The sequence below is a fragment of the Magallana gigas genome, chromosome 8, assembly GCF_963853765.1.
Source record: "Magallana gigas chromosome 8, xbMagGiga1.1, whole genome shotgun sequence".
Taxonomy (NCBI): Eukaryota; Metazoa; Mollusca; class Bivalvia; order Ostreida; family Ostreidae; genus Magallana; species Magallana gigas.
This window is the reverse complement of record NC_088860.1, coordinates 35923838-35949591: the sequence shown is the minus strand read 5'-3', so window position 1 is coordinate 35949591 and position 25754 is coordinate 35923838. Positions and strand designations below refer to the sequence as shown.

General features: G+C 34.6%; 2 protein-coding genes across 2 annotated transcripts in view; one reads left to right on the top strand and one right to left on the bottom strand.

Moving 5' to 3' along the window:
- The window catches only part of LOC117689995 (serine/threonine-protein phosphatase 6 regulatory ankyrin repeat subunit B-like), a 568848-nt gene extending 548555 nt beyond the window's left edge, over window positions 1–20293 (top strand). Inside the window, exons 7-13 of the mRNA XM_066068491.1 lie at window positions 1784–2391; window positions 2646–2687; window positions 2951–2992; window positions 3256–3297; window positions 16901–16948; window positions 18322–18533; window positions 18967–20293. Of these exons, the coding sequence (XP_065924563.1) occupies window positions 1803–2391; window positions 2646–2687; window positions 2951–2992; window positions 3256–3297; window positions 16901–16948; window positions 18322–18533; window positions 18967–18975 (984 nt within the window). The 5' untranslated portion in view covers window positions 1784–1802 and the 3' untranslated portion in view covers window positions 18976–20293. The remainder of the gene's footprint in view (window positions 1–1783; window positions 2392–2645; window positions 2688–2950; window positions 2993–3255; window positions 3298–16900; window positions 16949–18321; window positions 18534–18966) is intronic.
- LOC105330896 (ADAM 17-like protease) overlaps window positions 1–25754 on the bottom strand; it is a 101663-nt gene that overhangs the window by 66119 nt on the left and 9790 nt on the right. The window lies entirely within an intron of this gene.

Sequence of the window (25754 nt, the reverse complement as noted above, 5' to 3'; positions counted from 1 at the left end):
TATTTATTACATGAGTGATATCCCCATATACTGAGCTAAACATGTGATAAACATAGATTATTCCATTGCATTTTTATATCGCATCCTGATATACAGCGACCAAAGTAATATATCAAAGTACTGAAGTACTGACGGGTGTTGATTTTATCGATTATCATTTATTTTAAAATCAACTTATCTTGCATAGCAATTAGTTTCTAGTCTGTATTTGAATTACGCACTTTTTTATTATATGAATTTTAGACTTTTCCGACAGGAATTTCGAGAAACCCCATATGAATCATGTTGTGTAATATTTAAAGATAGATTTCAAACTATATATAAGTAATCGAAGCAATACTAAATATTTTATGGATCCAAGCACTATTGATATCGAACTCTAGTCTCGTTCAACCGTTAATCTCCGACAAGCAAGAGAGCCTTTCTGCTTGTCGGAGATTTACGGAGACAGCCGAGCGTTTGGTTGAACGAGGCTATATTAAACTCTGGCGTAGGAACACATAAGACTATAAAGATATCTTCATATACTTCAGCATACATTACGTTGAATTTTTCTATAATTTTCAAGAACTAAGTCTTGTCATCGCTGATGATTTGTGCTTAGGTCCAAACACTGTTTTACTTTCGGTTTGCCAGAGTAATTGCATAGGAGAGAGTTGATTAAAATCAACTCCCAAAAATGCGATATAAAAAAGGTCATGTCATGATTTTTTTTTATAATGAACTTACATCTATAGAAAATATCAAACAAACAATCAAAACAGTTTGTGATGAATGATTAATGTCAATCATTAGCTCCGTATCTATATACGTATATCATCAAATTTTCTGTCACAATGCGCCAGTTTTTTGTATAACATGACGTCGACATCGGAATTGAACGATTCATACTAAGTTGAATAGTCGACGATTAATGGAAAAAGGTGGGCGATAACAACCGACGATTACCGAAAAGAAATGTGTACTATCTTTTTTAATTTTTCTGCATCTTAATCAAATGCAAAATACCCAGCACTGCAGTTGCAAAATTAAACACCCGCGACTGGCCTGAAGTATCTGTATTTGACATTTTTAAGCTGCTTTGATTAGAGTAAGCTGCTTAAATAAGAGTGATGGCCAATGTTACTGGGATGAGTGATATGGCCCTAGGGCCTCATGTTTTTCATTTTATTACAAAGTGAAGTTCATACATTTGTAAATCTATGCACTCGAAAAGCAATTAAACAACCGTAACTTCCAAGACCGCTTTATATTCCTTGGAAGCAGTTGATGAACGATTGAAAATAATATGGCTACCAAATATTTCCAAGAATTTATGTTACTTTTTATTGAATCGTGGTGAATGTATTGAAAATTGCAAGGAATCATGATGACACTATCGCATTTTATATTATGATTTTTATTTATACATGTATGGGCCTATCATATATTTGCTTTCCTTACGTTTCTGTGAAAAATGCAAAGTTAAAAATGTGTGATATAGTTCTGACTTTTGGTTCTAACCAGAGCTTGTGCAAAACTAATTAAAATACATGTACATGTCAAGAGCCCTTATTGAACTGTAAATTCCAAGTATTAGGTCAGCCATTTACTTGATAAGGATGCAGTCAATATTTTTATGTATCTGTGGATTTGCTCGCTCTTATCCCTTTAGCTTTGCTCGCCCGCTTTTCACAGCGGCGGTCAGGGTCGCTTTTAACACCTTCAACGTCCTTACATTCTAAGAGTGTTATCTGAAATTAAAGAAAACCTTTCTACATTCTTATTATGTATTTTTTTGTAGGAAATCTTGTTGATATTGTATGCGAGAAGGGATGTCCTTATCAAAATATAAATCGAATCGGGGGACTACACATTTTGCTCGAATTGCCCGGGCGTTATTGGGTCCCTGCATTGATTTACTGCGCGAAGTTCTCGCAAAAGAGATATCACCGCCTAACTTGGAAAGGAAAGTTAAAGATTACATACGTTTAAAAAGAAAACCTCCTATCAGTGAAAAACAGAAACAGCTCGTCTATAACAAAAGATACTCCGACTTTGACATTACGTTGCTCTATTTCCTCTTACGTAACATTTGTTCAATTTCTCCACACAAAAACAAATGGGGGAACAATCCAGAAAATACTGATAACAGTGTGTCAGCAAACATAGAACGAGTTCGTATTTCAAGAAACGAATGGTATGGACATGCTACGGATTTTTCTCTCTCGGACTCTGATTTTGAACGAAAGTGGAATCATATTTCTCAAATTGTAAAAGAGTTGGAATGTTACCTGGGGACTGGAACCAAGTACCAGGACACTCTGATTTTGTTAAAAACTGATTTTATGGACACTAAATCAATAGAGCTCTACATAGATACACTGTTGACTGATATTACAAATCTGAAAGGTAACAAGTTGGTTTAACAAATTGATAATAAAATTAAATAAATATACAATAGAAACTTTGCTTGTTTCAGATAAGTAACATCTAAATTAATCATGACTCACATTTTTCCAAAAGGTATTTGAATCTGTGATAAAAAAAAAAAAGGTGGAATAAAGTGAAGCTGAATTTTCATGTAAATGACAAACAGTTTCTATTATGCAAAGGTGACTTAAAATGATTTTATACATGTAAAGACTTTATCTTTATTCTTATAGAGGGTTTTGAAGGTTTACAGACTGATGTTACAGACATAAAAGGTAACAGACAAGTTGGTTTAACATATGGATAATAAAGTTCAATAAATATATGAAATAGAAACATTGCTTGTTTTCGTTAGCTAACAACTCATAAAACCATGACTCACTTTTTTTCAAAAGGTATGTTGGTCTGTGATAATAAAAAATTAAATAAAGTGAAGCTGCATGTTTATGTAAATGACAAAGAGTTTTATTGCACAAATGTATCAAAAAGGATTTAAAATACGTTTATACATGTAAAGACTTAATCTTCATTCTTACAGAGAGTTTGGGAGAGTTACAGGCTGAAATTACATACATGAAAGGTAACAGCAAAGTTGGTTTATCAAATGGATAATAAAATTAAATAAATATATGAAATAGACACATCGCATGGTTTTATTAACTAACAACTCAATAAATCATGACTCCCCTTTTTTCAAAAGGTATATGGGTCTGTAATAATAAAGAATTAAATAAAGTGAAGCTTCATATTCATGTAAAGACAAACGGTCTTAATCGCGCAAATGTAATAAAAAGGATCCAAAGTAATTTTATATATTTAAACTTTGTTTCTTCATTCTTACAGAGGGTTTTGGAGAGTTACAGACTGGTGTTACACATCTGAAAGGTAGTAGACAAGTTGGTTGAACAGACGGATAATTGAACTAAATTGATATATTATAAAAAGAAAATTGCCTCTTTAGATTAATTAACTTCACATTGAAACATGACCCACCTTTCTAGCTCACCTGAACTGAAGGTTCAACTCATGTTTTCTGATTGCCTTTTGTCCATCGTCCGACCGTCTGTCTGTAAACTTTTCACATGTTTTTACTATGCAAGCATCATCCTATAATGTAACTCAAAGATTTTTAAAATTGTGACCCTCAGACTAATACGTGGGCCCAAACGAGGGATTAAAAGTTCCCGAGAACAACAATGATACAATATGTGATCTTACTATGCAAATATCCTCAAATATTTTTGATTCTTATTGTTAACATCGAGATCTCAATTCTTTGGTCGCAAAAGAATTCAATCTTGCTTTCGATGACGAAGGGAAACTAGCACGCTGGTCGCTCATTACACGGTCGTTTGAGATACAGGTGGAATGCAGTTAAACGACAATTTGACAGGATGAGGACAATATATACCACCTTATTGGAGCTCCACCTCCGCCCCGGCCGGGGCTTGAACTCACGACCTCTGGAACCCATTCTCCTAGCAGTGAGCGGCCACCGTGCTAACCACTTGGTCATCTAGGCAAGACAAAAATCTTGCTTTCGATGACGAAGGGAAACTAGCGCGCTGGTCGCTCATCATCGCTGGTCGTTTGAGATACAGGTGGAATGCAGTTAAACGACAATTGCAGAGGGTGGGGACGATAATAAGCGATAATACAATTAAAATTTATAATTTTCATAACTAAAGGATGAGATCCCTTCCCATATGATAATACACATCGTGACATGAGCAGCACTTTGTGTGCAATTTGGGGTAGAACTGTTTGCAGTGAATTTTCAGTTAATCAATAATTTTAACATTTCATGTCATAGAAAGTATAATGGTCTATATTATTATTACAAACAATATTAAAAATTAAATTATGCCCCCTCCCCGTGGCGGTTGCCAGTTTTAGATTTGCTTCTGTGTGTCTACATGAACACCATCGTGTGCACAGATTTAGAGAAGGGGTGCGAGTGAGGGGTCCAGACCCCCCCCCCCCTCCCCATGAAAAGTCATTTATATCAATTGTAAAATTACCAAAAATACACCTTGGACCCCAATGCTCTTACATACATGTAAACGCTCTAACCCATTGCGCTTCAATGTTAGGTAGCATTATTTGGGGGGGGGGGGGTATTTATTCAATATTTAATATACTTTATTGTTTATCTCAATAGGAAGTATACATCACAATATGCATGTGTCCTGCACCACCTTAAAGCTGTTATTTACCTAATAAAATAGTGCAAGTGGATTTGAAGAATAGGTCATAAAAATACATGCATGTTACAAATGACTGATCTTGTCTGAAGTTACGTACACAACACAAGTCTGCATGTCTCATTAGCGGGTACTAGTTTTACCCAGCTCTTCGATTAGATGGGTTCACGTGTATACATACATAGATGTTGCTAAAACGCGGAACGGATAACGGAACGGAAAGCGGAACGGAAGGCAAAAACGGAAAATCTTATCTAATGTTTATTACCTCATAGATGTGCTAATCATGCTAAAACGATATGCTTTATGTACCTTTTTAATTTTTTTTTTGAAAGATTAGCAATATTAGATTATTTATTCAAGAATATTTATTTCCTCAAAATTAACAGTACATGCATTGACCACTAATATCCTCGATTCACTTTTTGCGTTATACCGGTATTTATATATACCTCAGGGTTCAAGCGATTCTCTTTAAGAAGCATTAAACATTCTCATTATTCTTTCTTTAAAACGTCCTCTCTAGCTTATTAGCTGGTATAAATACACGGCTAAAAATAAAGAAGTCTACGGGGTTTTGCAATTCAACAGACCCGGATGATAGTGTTGAAAAATTGTGCAAGGTCTTCTGAGTGACTTCCAAATGGAGGAAAGATGTCAACATTTTCCATTATAAATCGTTCAAATGTGCTGCATGAATATTTTGGGATCGACAGACTATAGTCCCAATATATAATCGGAAAATCAAACCAGGCAACGTCTAGAGCTCTCTATTCGGATCATATGTATATAGCTGCTGGAATAAACAACTGCTTAGTAATACAAATGTAAACAAAATTGCATTGCTAAAAATACTAGTTTCACAAATTACTAGTTTCACAAATTACCGAGTAGTTTACTGTTTACTGTATTTAAATTTTTAATGTCCTCTGTCCTACGATTTTTTTTCTTCGATCTCAATGATACTGTATCGTCTGTATGATAAAAGCTCGTCTAGAACACCGACAATTCAATTTTGATGTAAGTATATACATGTACATCATATTTGAAATATAAAAATACTCAAAACACGCATAAAACGCTTTCACTAACTCCGTACGTTACGCTTATATGCCAGCAATATCATATAAGAAAAATAAGTAACAAGAGGCCCATTGGGCCACATCGCTCACCTGAGGAACAATAGGTATGATAAAATCAGCTCTATGAAGTCATAATTCAAAATATCTGGACAATGTACAATAATTCATGTAAATCCTGTATAAATAAAATCCATTTTCCCCTGGATATAGTTATGTTTTTAATAATTAGTCCCTTTTCTAACAGGATGGTTTTATAGTCATATCATATGCTGAGTATTGCAGTTCTAAAAAAGATCCCTAATAATAGTTTATATATGGGATATAAACGTACATCAAACGCTGAACCTTCTCGTGAGGCCAAATAATTGTCCTGGGGCCAAAGTCTTAACAATTATAAAGAATCATTTGGCTGATTAGTTTCTGAGAAGATTTTTAAAGATTTACCCTATATATTCCTTTGTTAAACTTTGACCCCTTCCCCCCATTGTGGCCCCACCCTACCCCTGGGGATAATTATTTTCACTTTGAATCTAGACTACCTGAGGATGCTTTCACACAAGATTCAGCTTTCCTGGCTGATTAGTTTCTGAGAAGAAGATTTTTAAAGAATAACTCTGTTTATTCCTATCTAAAACATCGACCTCCCATTGTGGCCCAAACCTACCCCCGGGGGTCATGATTTTCACAAATTTGAATCTACACTACCTGAGGATGCTTCCACACAAGTTTTAGCTTTCCTGGCTAATTAGTGTCTGAGGAGAAGATTTTTAAAGATTTACTGTATATAATCATATGTTAAACTTCGATCCCCCATTGTGGCCCCACCCTACCCCCGGGGGTCATGATTTTCACAAATTTGAATTTACACTACCTGAGGATGCATCCACACAAGTGTCAGCTTTCCTGGCTGATTAGTTTCTGAGAAGAAGATTTTTAAAGATTTACTGTATATATTCCTATGTAAAACGTCGATCCCCCATTGTGGCCCTACCCTACCCCCGGGGGTCATGATTTTCACAAATTTGAATCTTCACTACCTAAGGATGCATCCACACAAGTGTCAGCTTTCCTGGCCGATTAGTTTCTGAGAAGAAGATTTTTAAAGATTTACTTTTTATATTCATATGTTAAACTTCGACCCCCATTGTTGCCCCACCCTACCCCCAGGGGTCATGATTTTCACATCTTTGAATCTACACTACCTGAGGATGCTTCCACACAAGTTTCAGCTTTCCTAGCCGATTAGTTTCTGAGAAGAAGATTTCTAAAGATTTACTCTATATATTCATTTGTTAAACTTCGACCCCCCATTGTGGCCCTATCCTCAGGTGAGCTAAAAAGTTTAAGTTTACAATTCAATAAGTTGGTGTCTGGAAGAACAGATTTTGAAAATTTTCGTAATAAATATTGACAATTTTTTTTTACTTTTTTAATCTTTAGCTTTTAAGATCTGTGTACAAATATGGAATTGTGAGCAAATCTCTGTATCTTGCTTATAATTCGAAGCTTAACACTCAAATATGGTTAGTAAATAGAAATTGTAAACAATTAAACCCAAGAAACATGCACTACATGTATAACAAATAAAGAACACAATTTATTTTTTCGAAATGAATCATATATATACATTTATATACCTACATATTTCCGTAAGCCATATCAAACTCTATTTAAACTGAATAAACTAGAGAAAATGCCGAGCATCTCAACAAAACCTATTGCATTAATCTACCATTACGCAAAAGATAACGCCGAATTACCGATAGAATGAATTGTATTTCAGTACCCCTACATCAGATTTTGCTTATTTTGCGCAGGTAAACAGTTAACTGTTTGATTTACCGAAGTCTCTGTTTGATTTGATACCTAAAAATCACGAAATACAGACGATAGTTTCCAGGTTACAAAGCATAAATAATGAAAACGAAACGAAAATCAGAACAAGCTAACACCAACGTCATGTGTGAAAACTGTCAACGCATTGAAATATTTAGCCTCAATTTACTTCACAAAATCGGCACCAATATATTTTTCATGTTTCAAAACTTCCCTTCATACGCGAACTGTTGCACAACAAGCAAATTCATCATAGTCAGAACGACCCTTTTTCGTATAATGTCATGGCTGCTTTAAACAAAGAACCTCGTTTTAGAAGTATGGAATACGAGTCTTGGTAAAATGGGTATGCAAACCCGGGCCGTGGCAAAATAAATGCCGGGGCAGATCGGCAATCGTCAATTCCAAATACGCATATATCTACAGCGAATACAAATATACTAGTCCATCAAATATCCTGAAATTTTAATGAGATTGGCAGATTAATAACTGCTACTCTTTTGTTGCCAGTCTTGCCTACCCATTTTACCCGATGCCGAGCCCGAAGCTATTTAAAAACTGATTGAAACACGCCTTTCCTTTATTATTGATTTCGTAATAACTTAGATTTGAAACAAAATTACCCCTTAATTTTTGCAATTAATATTTTCCTTCCCATAAGGATAATTTATGCCAAACTACGTTGAATTTGCATTGGTAGTTCTTGAGAAGATTTTTTAAAATGCACCCCCCTTTTTCTACAGTTTCAAGGTTTTCTCCGCTTGGAATATAGATCGGACTTTTATTTTTGCAATTTATATTCGCCCTCCCATAAGGATGCTTTGTGCCAAATTTGGTTGAAATTGGATAAGCAGTTTTAGAGAAGAAGTTCGAAATGTAAAAAGTTTACAGACGGACAGAGGACAGACGGACGACGGACAAAATGCGATCAGAATAGCTCACTTGAGCTTTCAGCTCAGGTGAGCTAAAAAGTTGTAGCTAATTTGCTCGTTTAATCATGTTAATGTTTCACAATTCGTATACATTTGATTTTTCCGTTTTGTACTCAACTAAAGCCGAATGAATACAATGCTATAATTGATAGACATTCATATGAATATTAATAAGATAGCAACTTGTTGATAATCATTCATCAGATATAAATAAAAGATACAAAGTAAATCGTTTCTGGCCAGTCTATACCCTTTTTAAGCGATAAACGTGATGATATTTTCCATTCCGTTCCGCGTTTTAGCAACACCCATACATACATGTCTGTGTTTTCCGTATGCAGAAAAGGATTCGTTAAGATCAGCTAAAGGAATTCATTATTGTGTTTTAATTGGATTATCTTTATGATGTTGACCAATTTAGGTAAGCATAATACATGTAGTAGCAGTAGCACAATATAATGAGATGCCAGCATACATATATAAGTTCTACTTTCACTTTCTAGATGTGATCTCCCTTTGACAGCATACTGTATCATCATCTTTTGATATTTAAATAAGCTTATCATCGTTACCTATCCTATCGCATTTGTAAAGTTTCTGTCATTTTAGTTGCAAAAGTTATTTTTTTCATTTGTCAGACTGCACCATTGAGTTGACCCCGTATTGACCCTGTATAAACAACTTCTTATTAAATTTGTGTATTACATGTAAGTTAGTGTAGACACTTATTATTTTTATATGAGTTATGATAGGAAGGAAGGAGTATTTCTTTCTTAATGTATTATAATGCATCAAATACAATGTAGGTCATGACCTTATGGGACTGTACTGACCCCACGAAACAGGAAAATACAAAACATCTTTTAATGTCATTATGATGCATCAAATGGTGTAAAGTACATTAATGACCCCCAGGTGTTGTCTTTAACCCCCCCCCCCCCCCCCCCCCGCCTTTATGAATAAGGAAATGATACGATACACTGTACATTTTGTTAAATTCTAAGATCTGAGATCCTCATCCCTAAACCATATAATTTATTTTTGCTCTTTGTGTCATTGCACGTAAAATTGTATATAGATTATGCCCCCTTGGAGACACCCTGACATTTTAGAACTAGAAATAATAATGTATTTTACTTTATTCATATGTTATACAGTAGTGTTTGATCCATGTGGGTAATTCCTAGCCTAATGATTTGGAGACTTTACAATTGCCCCAAATGGGCGAATACACATGACAGTGATGCATATAACAATAATGCAAGGTGAAATGTAATTATACCCGCACTTTCTAAAGAAAGTTCGGGTATATTGTTGTTACCCTGTTCCGTCCGTCCGTCCGTATGTCCGTCCGTCTGTCACGTTTTACTTTCTCAAACTGCTCTTACATTTTATAAACCAGCAAACTAAACTCTTGGAGTGTGATTTGGGGTATCATGTTGTTTTGTAAAAAGGTTTCAAAAATTTTCTGTTAGTCCTGGGGGTCAAATAATTGGTAAAAAATGACGTTTTTTCACAAAAACCTTCTTTCTCGAACCCCTCCTACATTTTCAACAGTAGACAAATCATCTTTTGGAATATGTTTTAGGGTATCTTATAGATGCGCAATAAGGTTTCGGAATTTTCAATTTTGTCCTGGGGTTCATTTAATGGCTGAAAAATGACGTGGTTTTTTTTTTTTTTACAAAAAACTGGTTTCAAAAACGTCATCTTCTTTTGGCAGTAGCCAAATGATCTTCTAGAATATGATTTGGGGTGTCATATTGAGGCGTGATCAGGTTCCAGAATGTTTTCTTTTATTAAGGGGATCAGTGGGCAACAAAAAATTACGTTTTTTTTACAAAAAAAGTTTGGTTCCCAGAACTCCTCTTACAACTTTTGGTGTAGCTATGTCATCTCTTGGGATATAATTGGGGCTGTCCTATAGATGAGCAATAAGGTTTTAAAAATTTGAATTTCATCCAGGGAGTCAAATAGAAGCAGAAAATTGACGTTTATCACTAAAAAACCATAGATCAACAGCTCCTCTTATGATTTAATGGATAGACAATCATATCTTGGGATATGATAGGTACTGTTCTATAGATGGGCAGTCAGGTTTTAAACATTTTAAATTTCATCCAGGGAGTCAAAAAGTAGCAGAAAATTGACGTTTATCACTTCAAAAAAACATAGATCCTAGAACTCCTTTTATGATTTAATGGATAGACACATCATATCTTGGGATATGATAGGAACTGTTCCATAGATGTGCATTAAGGTTTTGAACAAATAAATTTAACCCTGAGGCCCTTTACCTACATACCTTTTAATGCCCTTTAAGGATCAAGAATATATATGGTTAAGGGGTGGGGATCTCAACCGTTTTTGAGATATTCGTGCACTTCAATTCCTGTTCGAGGGGGGTCATGACCACCTCCGGGGCCCATGACCTACATAATGTTTTTTTTTAAACTCAACTTTATTTATTTTACAACGATTGATAAGCAAGTTCTACAACTTATATTAATATCTCTCGTTGGCACGGATGTTAGCGCGAGGGGGTAATTGGTGTGGGAAGAAGCCGGAGTACCCGGAGAGAACCCTACATAATGTTTGATGCCCTTTGACACAAGGAACAAGAATATATATGGTTTAAGGCTGGGGATCTCAACTGTTTTGAAGATATTAAGGGACTAGCTGTTTGAGGGGGTCAGGACCACCCACAGGGCCCATGACCTACATAACATTTGATGCTCCTTGACATCAGAAACATGAATATATATGGTTTAGGGGTCATGATTATAACAGTTTCTGAGATATATGGTAATTTCAAATTCCTGGGGGTGGGGATGACCCCAGGGTTCAGATCTAATAAACCCTATAAATTGCCAGTAACAGTCAATATATGATTATATTATTATCTTTGTCCGTTTTCAAGTTACCATTTACAAAAGAGTCTACGATTCTTCCTACAAGGTTCAATGTTAGACCCCACACCCTTTTGACATCCCCCCCCCCCCCGAAAAGGGGTTTTCTAACCCAAAATGAGAAAAATCAAACCAGGGTGCACAACTAAATATGCAGGCCTATCATATCCTAGAGTTTTGTACAATTCTGTTCAGCCATCTCTGAGAAACAAGTTCAGAGCGGGAAAGAAGAAAAAGAAGAAGACGAAGAATAATAATATATGTATTAAGAACTGTACAAAAACAAAAACAAGTTCATTCGGGAGACTTGATAATAAAGATTAAATAGAGATAGGATCATCAAACATCAATAATTTAAAGATAATTGACAATTTCTGATTCTAAGGGGGTCAGGCTGACCCCTTAGGGTATTGACTTACATGCCATAATGATCTGATGCGCCATGACCTAAGGAGGAATAATATCTTCGGATTAAGGTAGGGATCTCAATGGTTTTTATGATATTTGATAATTTCAGGAAGAGCAGTTAGGATCATGACCTACATACCATCTGAATTGCCTTGAACAAAGAAACAATAATATAATATGTACATGATATATGATTCAATTTAAGAACCCAGATATAGATGAATCATCTGTTTTGTAATACTTCCTATGTATATATACATGTACATGTATTAGTTTGTGTTTTGTTCTATACTATTCATGTTCATGACTTAAGTATGGCTTAGTCTTATTTTAAATTACATTAAAAAATGGTCAAATATATTACTTGGAACCCCCACCCCCAAACAAACTCAAATATAAACTGTTATATATAAATGATTCAAATTATAAATGTTTATATTCCATATTCACCCCCCCCCCCCCAATCTAACCTGGTTCTAAGATTCAGTCTTCTTAATAAATTCTTACATGTGTATAGTAGCAAATTTCAAACCATCGGTTGTTTGCTTTTCTCTCCTGATGCACATTAACATTTTGGAAATTGCTTAATTCAATTTTCCGTGGGGTCAGAACAGTCCCATAAGGTCATGACCTACATTGTATTTGATGCATTATAATACATTAAGAAAGAAATACTCCTTCCTTCCTATTATAACTCATATAAAAATGATAAGTGTCTACACTTATTTACATGTAATACACAAATTTAATACGAAGTTGTTTATACAAGGTCAATATGGGGTCAACTCAATAGTGCAAGTTTGACAAATGAAAAAAATAACCTTTGCAACTAAAATGACAGAAACTTTACAAATGCGATAGGATAGGTAACGATGATAAGCTTATTTAAATATTAAAAGATGATGATACAGTGCATAATGCTGTCAAAGGGAGATCACATTTAGAAAGTGAAAGTAGAACTTATGTATGCTGGCATCTCATTATATTGTGCTACTGCTACTACATGTATTATGCTTACCTATATTGGTGAACATCATAATGATAATCTAATTAAAACACAATAATGAATTCCTTTAACTGATCTTAACTATCCTTTACTGCTTATGGAAAACACAGACATGTATGTAATGACATGTATGGATACAATCGAAGAGCTGGGTAAAACTAGTACCCGATAATGAGACCTGCAGACCTGTGTTGAGTACGTCACGTCAGACAAGATCAGTTATTTGTAACATGAATGTATTTTTATGACCTATTCTTCAAATCCACTTGCACTATTTTATGAGGTAAATAACAGCTTTAAGGTGGTGTAGGACACCTGCATATTGTGATGTATACTTCCCATTAAGATAAACAATAAAGTATATTAAATATTAATTAAATATTTACCCCCCAAATAATGTTACCTAACATTGAAGCGCAATGGGTTAGAGCGTTTACATGTATGTAAGAGCATTGGGGTCCAAGGTGTATTTTTGGTAATTTTACAATTGATATAAATGAATTTTCATGGGGGGGGGGGGGGAGTCTGGACCCCTCACTCCCACCCCTTCTCTAAATCTGTGCACACAATGATGTACATGTAGGTACACAGAAGCAAATCTGAAACCGGCAACCGCCACAGGGAGGGGGCTTAATTTAATTTTTAATTTTGTTTGTAATAATTATACAGACCATTATACTTTCAATGACATGAAATGTTAAGATTATTGATCAACTGAAAATTCACTGCAAACAGTTCAACCCCAAATTGCACATAAAGGGCTGCTCATGTGTACTATCATATGGGAAGGTATCTCATCCTTCAGTTATGAAAATTATAATTTTTAAATGTATTACTGGAGCTTGCATGTGGCCTTCATTTTTAATTAAAATGGTACAAAACAGTGTTTTTTAGGGGCAAACACTTGGTGCAGGTATTACTGCCTAATGACAGCATCTAGCTGCGTGGACCTCAGGGTCCACGCAGAAAATATATAAGCGAGGTTAAACCGGATGCTATGGGGAAAATTCAGCCTGCGCATGAGCTAGCTTGGTTCCTGTGCGTAATGGGTAGCTCAGGGAACCAGATTAACACGTTTATCTGGATCGGGATTCGGATTCGTTGCCATACGCACACATAAGTTCAAAGGCGCTGTACATGTAATTGTAAAGTTGTCGGTAAACAGTACAGAAACAAAGTATTCCTTTAAAAGAAATGATTGGCATGTGATATGAACTATCAGTTTTATGAAATAAGTTAATGTTATGCCGAAACTACAACAAGCATCAAATAGCATAATTTGCAATGTTTTGTTGTTTTCCGAATACACATGTGACTTAAATATACATTTATATTAGTCGAGGCTAGAGAACTTCCCGATTAAATTTTTTTTCAGCATTTAAGTTTGATTGAATAATTATGTCACTATAAAAGTTTCGATCTCAAGAAAAATGCATCAAAATATGAAATTTTTAATTTACACAAAGCTGTCACTGCATAGTTAACAAAGTAGTGCGATCGTAATGTGTGCGCAAAAAGTAGAATTCACCGAATGCCTGATACTATACATGCAAACTTCATTCATAGATAAATCAAAATTATTTTAGAAGTATGAATCCTTTAAATTCTTAGATAAAAAGTCAGGGCTATACATACATGTATACGTAATACAACGTACAAATTTAGTGGTTAAAAGCAGAGGGCTAGAGTCGGTGGAATCTCTGATAATCTAAAGGCTTTCACGTTTTCGTTGAAAACACATGCAAATGGTCCACGTATTGTAGTCCTTTTTTAAAGGACAGCAACTTTATTATTAAGTCTCCCAAATGAAATTTGGAGACTTATTGTTTTTGTACGGTTCTTAATACATATATTATTATTCTTCATCTTCTTTTTTTTCTATCCCACTCTGAACTTGTTTCTCAGAGATGGCTGAACAGAAATGTACAATACTCTAGGATATGATAGGCCTGCATATGTAGATGTGCACCCTGGTTTGATTTTTCTCATTTTGGGTAAGACAACCACTTTTCGGGGTGGGGGGAGGGGGTGTCAAAAGGGTGTGGGGTCTAACATTTAACCTAGTAGGAAGAATCGTAGACTCTATTGTAAATGGTAACTTGAAAACGGACAAAGATAATAATATAGGGTTTTCATAATCACATATTGGCTGTTACTGGCAATATACAGGGTTTATTAGATCTGACCCCTGGGGTCATCCCCACCCCCACCCCCAGGAATTTGAAATTCCCATATATCTCAGAAACTGTTAGAGACATGACCCCTAAACCATATATATTCATGTTTCTGATGTCAAGGCGCATCAAATGTTATGTAGGTCATGGGCCCTGTGGGTGGTCCTGACCCCCTCAAACAGCAAGTCCCTTAATATTTTCAAAACAGTTGAGATCCCCACCCTTAAACCATATATATTCTTGTTCCTTGTGTCAAGGGGCATCAAACATTATGTAGGTCATGGGCCCCGGGGGTGGTCATGACCCCCCTTGAACAGGAAGTGCACGAATATCTCAAAAACGGTTGAGATCCCCACCCCTTAACCATATATATTCTTGATCCTTAAAGGGTATCAAAAGGTATGTACCGGTAGGTAATGGGCCTCAGGGTTAAATTTAATTTTTCAAAACCGTAATGCACATCTGTGGAACAGTTCCTATCATATCCCAAGATATGATGTGTCTATCCATTAAATCATAAAAGGAGTTCTAGGATCTATGTTTTTTTGAAGTGATAAACGTCAATTTTCTGCTACTTTTTGACTCCCTGGATGAAATTTAAATTTTTAAAACCTGACTGCCCATCTATAGAACAGTATCATATCCCAAGATATGATTGTCTATCCATTAAATCTTAAGAGGAGCTGTTGGATCTATGGTTTTTTAGTGAAAAACGTCAATTTTCTGCTACTATTTGACTCCCTGGATGAAATTCAAATTTTTAAAACCGTATTGCACATCTATAGGACAGCCCCAATTATATCCCAAGAAATGACATAGCTACTCCAAAAGTTGTTAGAGGAGTTCTGGGAACCATATATTTTTTGCAAAAAAATGTCATTTTTGTTGCCCACTGATCCCCTTAATAAAAGAAAATATTCTGGAACCTGATCACGCCTCAATATGACACCCCAAATTATATTCTAGAAGATCTAGAAGAAAAAAACGTCATGTTTCAGCCATTAAATGACCCCCAGGACAAAATTGAAAATTTCGAAACCTTATTGCGCATCTATAGGATACCCTAAAACATATTCCAAAAGATGATTTGTCTACTGTTGAAAATGTAGGAGGAGTTCGAGGAAGAAGGTTTTTTGTGAAAAAAAACATCATTTTTTCCAATTATTTGACCCCCAGGATTAACAGAGAATTTTTGAAACCTTTTTACAAAACAACATGATAACCCAAATCAAACTCCAAGAGTTCAGTTTGCTGGTTTATAAGATGTAAGAGCAGTTTGAGAAAGTAAAACGTGACAGACAGACAGACGGACGGACGGACGGACGGAAGGACGGACGGACGGACAAACGGACGGACGGACAGACGGACGGACGGACGGAACAGGGTAACAACAATTTACCCGAACTTTCTTTAGAAAGTGCGGGTATAATGATAAAATGAACTGTTGTTCAGATTAGCGACGTGGCCCATGGCCCTCTTCTTTCAAAAAATAATTGGGTCTTTCATAATTAAAAATTGAATAAAGTAATGCTGCAGATAAATGTAAATGACAAGTCCTGTTTTTTTAGGCAAATGTATCAAAAAGGATCCAAATTTAATTTAATATGTATAACGATTTTATCTTCATTACTACAAAGGGGTTTGAAGAGTTGCAGAATGGTTTTACAAAAATGAACGGTAACAGACAAGTGAATTTAACAAATGGATAATTTGATTAAATAAACGTGCAATAGAAACATTTCAGGTTTTGGTTTAAAACGTCACAATGAACCATGACTCAAGTTCTTGCAAAAGGTATTGGGGTCTTTAATGATCAAAGAATTGAATAATTAATGGTAGCGTATTCATATGACTGGCAAACAGTTTTAATTACGCAAATATATTAACGAATCCAAAAAAATTCCATACATTTAAAGATTTAATTATTATTCTTGCAGAGGATGTAGAAGAGATAAAAAAGTCAAACAAAATATCTACTACTCAAGGTATAGTTCTTTAAAAAAGCATTTCTTACGTATATATTACTATTATGTATATTTGAAAATCGATATTTTAAAAGAGACACATTAAGAAGATCATATGCAATAATATTTAACAATCGTTTTTGGATTAAATTAAACCAAAATTTATAAACCGTAATGAAATGTGTACTACGATGCTTGTAGAACATAATTTTAATCGGATTTTTTTTGGTTTAAAAAAGTTCAAACACTCACATATCCAATCGTTTAAATGCATACTAACTATTTTCCTATATATCTCTTAAAAAAGATTTTAAAAATGTAGAGTAAGCTTGATAATTAAGACTCTTTTAACCTGGTATTAGTGGAATTGATGGTTTCTATATATATATATATATATATATATATATATATATATATATATATATATATATATATATATATATATATATATATATATATATATATATATATATATATATATATATATATATATATATTTAAACTTAATATTGTATAATATTGAAAAAAGGTTTGATGTTTGCAAAAGCGCTTTATTTCGGCGAAAGCGTATGCTAAGAGCGCGATCAACCTCTTCTAACTTTTGCAATTGCAAAGACCTGCGCTTTTGCCTTACATACATGTAGATTTTAGTGAATGGGGCGGATTCACATTTTATGGCTTTACATTGTACAAAGACTCTTGATGTACAAAAAAGATTTTTTCATTGAACACACGACGATTAAGAATATACTTAGGATAGCGCATCAGCGATGTCTTTATAAACGCGCAAAAACTTTGCATTTGCACGTGGAGTGAGCTACTAAAGAGTAAATACATTGACCTGTTTTCATTCAGAGTAAAATAAGAAATTGCGTATTTAAAACACGAAAATCAATTACTGCAAACTGCATTTTTTCTTTCAAATACGAAGAGTATTCGTAGTGGTGAAATCACACGCAAGAAAATTGTTTTTTTTATTTTATTTTTTTTTGGGGGGGGCACCTGACAAAACAACATCGTGATTTAAACTGTGACTAAAATATGTCGAAAAAGGAGAAAACATTCCATATACATACATGTAGCATTAAACCATTTAAAACCATTTTAAAAGAATATTGGGTGGAGGTGGGGCTAAAATTCCCAACCCGGTAAAAGGCATTCTCTTCATCTGATCTACATCTGAAAAATCTAATGAAGATGTGTTTAAAAGAGAGCGTGGCGTAAAGGGCACGGTTTTGGAAATAGTTTTATTAACGCATTTTCAACTCTCTTTTTTCATCTTACTCGATTAGCCTTAAAACCTGTGTGTTTCTGTATAGATATCTTATTTATCTACTATCATGAATCTACTTTTTTTCAAGTATAAACTCAAGAACGATTTTTTTTCATTATAGAATCACGAATTGAAAAGGCCATATTTGATCAATGGAAACAAGACGAAGTCTGTTTTATCTTAACAAAGGCGTGTGAAGAAGTAGAAAAATTATTTAAAAGCAGGAGCCTGGTTATTGTGGCTGGTCACTCAGGATCTGGAAAGTCAGCCATCATTCAACATATTGCGCTCAAATACAGAGAACAGGGCTGGACCGTAAAACGGGTAAAAAAGGTAGAAGAAATCGTGGATGAATATAATTCAAGGCAATTGCAAAAAGATAAAACTATTTGTGTTTTTAATGATCCATTGGGAAAAGAGTATTTTGATGAAATTTTGAATAATTCATGGCAAACATACGAGGAGGAAATACAGTTATACTTGAAAACATCAAAAATTGTGATGTCGTGTAGAAATCACATTATTTTTGATGCTAGAGTGACACGTTATCTCATGAATAAATCACATATCATAAACATCGATGAGAACAAATATAAATTATCTGTTAAGGAAAAACAGGAGATTTTGAACAAATATACGTCCGATATGAATTTATCCGACAAAGATCGTCTTAAGATAGTTAAAGTAGAAAGGTATTTCCCGTTATTGTGTAAATTGTATTCTAGCAAAGAGGAATGCAAAAATAAGGGTATAGAATTTTTTACAGAACCTGTAACAGTGCTGAAAGAGGAAATACTAGGGTTCAGAAAAAAAGACAAGGGTAAATATTGTGCTTTGGCCCTCCTTGTTCTTTTTAACGATGATCTTTGTTTAAGTGATTTAAAACATAAAGACACGGAAAACAAATTTAAGCGTACGTTAAAACTTTGTGGATTACCAGAGAACACGCCACCTTTGGATATTGGAGACATTCTTAACTCCATGAAAGACTTTTATGTCAAAAAAGTTGAGGAAACGTATACTTTTTATCATGATTTTGTGATGGAAGTTACAAATCACGTGTTTGGAACAGATTATCCCTTAGAAATAGTAGAATGCGCTGACATCGGCTTCATCAAAAGAAGAGTAAAAATAGGAAATTTTGACAAACACGACGACTCGTTCACTATTTATCTGAATGATAAATACATTGAAAATCTTGGAGAAAGACTTTTTACTGAACTGTTTGGAGAACGTCTGATAGATGTCGTACTCAATCCTTGTCTAAGGAATGAAAAAGTAATTAGAGTACTGGAAAAAAAGATAGCAGATCATCCCGAATATCTACAAATGTTGTTGGAAACCAAGAAAGTTACAATTGATAAACAGGAACTTCACCGGACATCTAAAAATTTACTTTTGACTAAACTTTACTTTTTAAATTTAGAAAGTAAAATATCGCCACTTTTTGCTCTCATTGCATTTTGTCATACACAGCTATCACAATATTGCTTAAAAAAGCTACACAAAATGCAAACTAATTTTATCGAATATATTCCTGCACTGTGTTGCAATGGTTCGATAGAACTGTTTTCTTCTGCTTTTAAAGACCATGCAGAAGGATCTTTGAAAAACAAATGGGGAAAACTTTATCCTATTCACATTGTATCTGTGTTCCATAATTATGAATTATTTGTTGAGTTGAATAAGATAGGCGTACAGGTCGATCAAAAGACTAACCATTACGATGGTTGGACGCCTCTTATGTTAGCAGCTGGTAACAATACTGAAAACGGAGACTATAACCATAGAGAATCAGGTGCAGAACGAAGAGATAGAACTGTACAACTTTTACTAAGTAATGGAGCAGACATTAATTTATGTAAAAAAAACGGAGCCAGTCCTCTCTTACTAGCTTGTCAAAAAGGGAATGATAGCACTGTAAAACTATTACTGAGTAATGGAGCAGATATTCAGCTATGCATGGAGGACGGAACCAGTCCTCTCTTTATAGCTTGTCGAAACGGACATGATACCACTGTACAACTTTTACTTAATAATGGAGCAGACATTAATTCATGCAAGAAAAACGGAGCCAGTCCTCTCTATAGAGCTTGTCAAAACGGACATAATAGCGTTGTACAACTTTTACTGAGTAATGGAGCAGACATTAATTCATGCAAGAAAAAGGGAGCCAGTCCTCTCTATATAGCTTGTCGAAACGGACATGATAGCACTGTACAACGTTTACTGAGTAATGGAGCAGATATTCAGCTATGCATGGAGGACGGAACCAGTCCTCTTACTGCAGCTTGTTTTGACGGGCATGATAGCACTGTACAACTTTTACTGAGTAATGGAGCAGACATTAATTTATGTCAAGAAGACGGAGCCAGTCCTCTCTATATATCTTGTCAAAACGGACATGATAGCGTTGTGCAACTTTTACTGAGTAATGGAGCAGACATTAAATTACGCAAGAAAAACGGAGCCAGTCCTCTCTTTATAGCTTGTCAAAACGGACATGATACCACTGTACAACGTTTACTGAGTAATGGAGCAGATATTCAGCTATGCATGGAGGACGGAACCAGTCCTCTCTATATAGCTTGTCGAAACGGACGTGATACCACTGTACAACTTTTACTTAATAATGGAGCAGACATTAATTCATGCAAGAAAAACGGAGCCGGTCCTCTCTATATAGCATGTCAAAACGGACATAATAGCGTTGTACAACTTTTACTAAGTAAAGGAGCAGACATTAATTCATGCAAGAAAAACGAAGCCAGTCTTCTCTATATAGCTTGTCAAAACGGACATGATACCACTGTACAACTTTTACTTAATAATGGAGCAGACATTAATTCATGCAAGAAAAACGGAGCCAGTCCTCTCTATATAGCATGTCAAAACGGACATAATAGCGTAGTACAACTTTTACTGAGTAATGGAGCAGACATTAATTCATGCAAGAAAAAGGGAGCCAGTCCTCTCTATATAGCTTGTCGAAACGGACATGATAGCACTGTACAACGTTTACTGAGTAATGGAGCAGATATTCAGCTATGCATGGAGGACGGAACCAGTCCTCTTACTGCAGCTTGTTTTGACGGGCATGATAGCACTGTACAACTTTTACTGAGTAATGGAGCAGACATTAATTTATGTAAAAAGAACGGAGCCAGTGCTCTCTTTATAGCTTGTCAAAACGGACATGATCGCACTGTACAACTTTTACTTAGTAATGGAGCAGACATTAATTTATGTCAAGAAGACGGAGCCAGTCCTCTCTATAAAGCTTGTCAAAACGGACATGATAGCGTTGTGCAACTTTTACTGAGTAATGGAGCAGACATTAATTCATGCAAGAAAAACGAAGCCAGTCCTCTCTATATAGCTTGTCGAAACGGACATGATAGCACTGTACAACGTTTACTGAGTAATGGAGCAGATATTCAGCTATGCATGGAGGACGGAACCAGTCCTCTTACTGCAGCTTGTTTTGACGGGCATGATAGCACTGTACAACTTTTACTGAGTAATGGAGCAGACATTAATTTATGTAAAAAGAACGGAGCCAGTGCTCTCTTTATAGCTTGTCAAAACGGACATGATAGCACTGTACAACTTTTACTTAGTAATGGAGCAGACATTAATTTATGTCAAGAAGACGGAGCCAGTCCTCTCTTTATAGCTTGTCGAAACAGACATGATACCACTGTACAACTTTTACTTAGTAATGGAGCAGACATTAATTCATGCAAGAAAAACGGAGCCAGTCCTCTCTTTATAGCTTGTCGAAACGGATATGATACCACTGTACAACGTTTACTGAGTAATGGAGCAGATATTAATTTATGCATGGAGGACGGAACCAGTCCTCTCTTTATAGCTTGTCGAAACGGACATGATACCACTGTACAACTTTTACTTAGTAATGGAGCAGACATTAATTCATGCAAGAAAAACGGAGCCGGTCCTCTCTATATAGCATGTCAAAACGGACATGATAGCGTTGTACAACTTTTACTAAGTAAAGGAGCAGACATTAATTTATGTCAAGGGAACGGAGCCAGTCCTCTCTTTATAGCTTGTCAAAACGGACATGATAGCACTGTACAACTTTTACTGAGTAATGGAGCAGACATTAATTTATGTAAAAAAACGGAGGTAGCCCTTTCTTTATAACTTGTCAAAACGGACATGACAGCACTGTACAACTTTTACTGAGTAATAGAGCAGACATTGATTTATGCAAGAAATCTGAGCCGGTCCTCTCTATATAGCTTGTCAAAACGGACATGATAGCACTGTACAACTTTTACTGAGTAATGGAGCAGACATTAATTTATGTAAAAAAACGGAGCCAGTCCTTTCTTTATAACTTGTCAAAACGGACATGATAGCAATGTACAACTTTTACTGAGTAATGGAGCAGACATTAATTTATACAAGAAAAACGGAGCCAGCTCTCTCTATATAGCTTGTCAAATAGGAAATGATAGCACTGTACAACTTTTACTGAGTAATGGAGCAGACATTAATTTATGTGAGGAGGACGGAACCCGTCCTCTTACTGCAGTTTGTTTTGATGGGCATGATAGCACTGTACAACTTTTACCGAGTAATGGAGCAGAAATTAATTTATGTCAAGATAACGGAGCCAGTCCTCTCTATATAGCTTGTAAAAACGGACATACTACCACTGTACTACTTTTACTGAATTATGGAGCATACATTAATTTATGTATGAATAATAGAGTCAGTATTTTATTAATTGCTTTTGTTTGGAGACGTTACAAAATTGTAAATATTTTACTCAACAATGGCGCAGACACTAGTCTGGCTTGCGTGTGGGAAGTCAATCCCGCCTTCGTTGATTGCTTTGATAAACAAGACTGCACAGTGGTATTTTTTATGCAAAAAGACATCATTCAAAATAATTTGTACGACCCAGATTCCTATTTTTCTCTGTTTGTATCATGTCAGGTGGTAAGAGTGACAAGAATGATATTTAAAAACTAGTGTAAATTGTTTTATAGTTATATTCAAATTGTTTAATAAAACACACACACACATATATATATATATATATATATATATATATATATATATATATATATATATATATATATATATATATATATATATATATATATATATGCAATTTAGGATTTTACTGCATTCTTCACGCTGAAAACAAACATTTGAAAAGCCTCGGATTCCTTGTTTGAAAGCTTTTAAATACAGTAACTGAAGGAAATTTGGCAAAAAAAAAAATCAAAAGATAGTCTTATTATGGTTGACTTTATATCTCTCATATAGAATAAGTGAAAAGCCTCTGATGAGTATACCTATCACTGCCGATAAGTGTTGGCGTCTTCTTTGTATTGGATGAATATATATATATATATATATATATATATATATATATATATATATATATATATATATATATATATATATATATATATATATATATATATATATATATATATAATTGTCTCATATCTGCATTTACAGCTATCGACGTAAATAATAATAATTCACATTTAGCAGAACCATATTACTTGTAACATGTATGTCTTGTGAATTGAGGTAATAAATTGATGGGGAAAATGTATTTTTTAACGTATTGGTTTGTCTTGTGAAATGAGGAAAGGAATTAATGGAAAAAAATGTATGTTCTTACGTATTTATACCACATGTTTATTGAACAAGAAAAATGCCCCGAGAATCAGAAAAACTACATTTTGTAATATCGTCGCTAAAAAATTAAGCTATTGGTTAGGCATCTCTCTCCTTCTCTCTCTCTCTCTCTCTCTCTCTCTCTAACACACACACACACACACACACACACACACACATTCCACATCCTTATGTAACATTTTCATTGGAAACAATTTTAACACATGGAAGACATTAAATTTCACTCTGCCACAAAACAATGATTTCGTAATAACTCAAGTTAAAATCAAACTTTAGAATTGAAATGACAATATCCTAATCTCTGCTTGTATCCAGAATAGTTGTAATCTATGATTTTGTGACCTCATAAGCAGGCAAATCATCATTGTTTTAGGTGGCATCACTCTACCAAGTTTAAAATAAACACAACAAACGGTTCTTGTGATATTCATTGAACACTCCGTCTATATTCGATTTTTGGATTAGATTGACTTAAGATCCCAAAATCAATAGGGGTCTTCTAACATGTACCATGGCTGGAGTCCGTCAAATGAAAGATCTTTAATTTTTTCAATGAACAATACTTTGTTTACAGTCCGACCCACCAACTGACCAGCCTACATGCCCAAAACACGTTTATTCCCTATGCAATTTGCATAATGAGTAATGATTGGTTGCCACGCATTGCTTAGACTGTTTATAAAAAAAAAAACTTAAAAATGAGATGTTTAATAGAGCACAGATACAATTAATTACATGGATTTTTTTATAACATCACTTTATCTGTATATCTTTCTTTTCTCTCTCTCTCTCTCTCTCAACACACACACACACACATACACACACAAACACACACACACAACATCCCACATACTAATGTAACATTTAACTTTTCATTACAAACAATTTTAACATATGGAAGACATTATATCTTTCAATCTTATCAAAACAATGATTTCGTTTTAACACAAGTTTTGACAATATCCTAATATCCGCCTATATCCAGAGTAAGTTGGACCCTTGAACTATGACCTAGTGACCTCATAATCAAACTTTAGAATTGAAATGACAATATCCTAATTTCTGCCTGTATTCAGAGTAGTTGTAACCTATGATTTTGTGACCTCATAATAAAGCAGATTATCATCATTTTAAGGGGTATCCCTCTACCAAGTTTAAATTTAGCACAACAAACGGTTCTTATATTATTTATTGTACACTCCGTCTATTATTCGATTTCTGGAATAGTTTGACCTTAGACCCCAAAATCAATAGGGGTCATTAAACATATATCATGTTTGGAGTCCGTCAAATAAAAGAATTTAACCGTTTTGAATGGATTTTACTTTGTTTACAGTCCGACAAACCAACCCACTAACTTACACGCGCAAAACAATTTTATTCCCTATGCACCTTGCAAAATGAGTAATGATTGGTTGCCTTGCATTGCTTAGACTGTTTATAAAAAAAGAGACTTAAAAATGAGATGTTTAATAAAGCATAGATACGATTACTAACATGGATTTTTTTATCATATCACCTTTTCTGTATGAATGTACTTAAAAGAAAAAAAAATTGTTGCCACCACTTTGCCCACTGAGGGTGAATACTAGTTTTCAGAGTAAAATGTAGAACAGGTTATCCATATCAATCAAAACGAAACTACCAAGCCAACAATAATTTTAATGTCTAAAATGTATTTCTTATTTATATCTTAGTTATATCTATAAAAAAACCTACATTATAACAATTTATATACACATCAAATCAAAATTAACAGTTGATTTTATGAAAGCAAAAATTGCAGCATGTATTAAACAGATACATGTAAAAGTCAACATTCATTGCACATATCTCTCTCTCTTTCTCTCTCTCTCTCTCTCT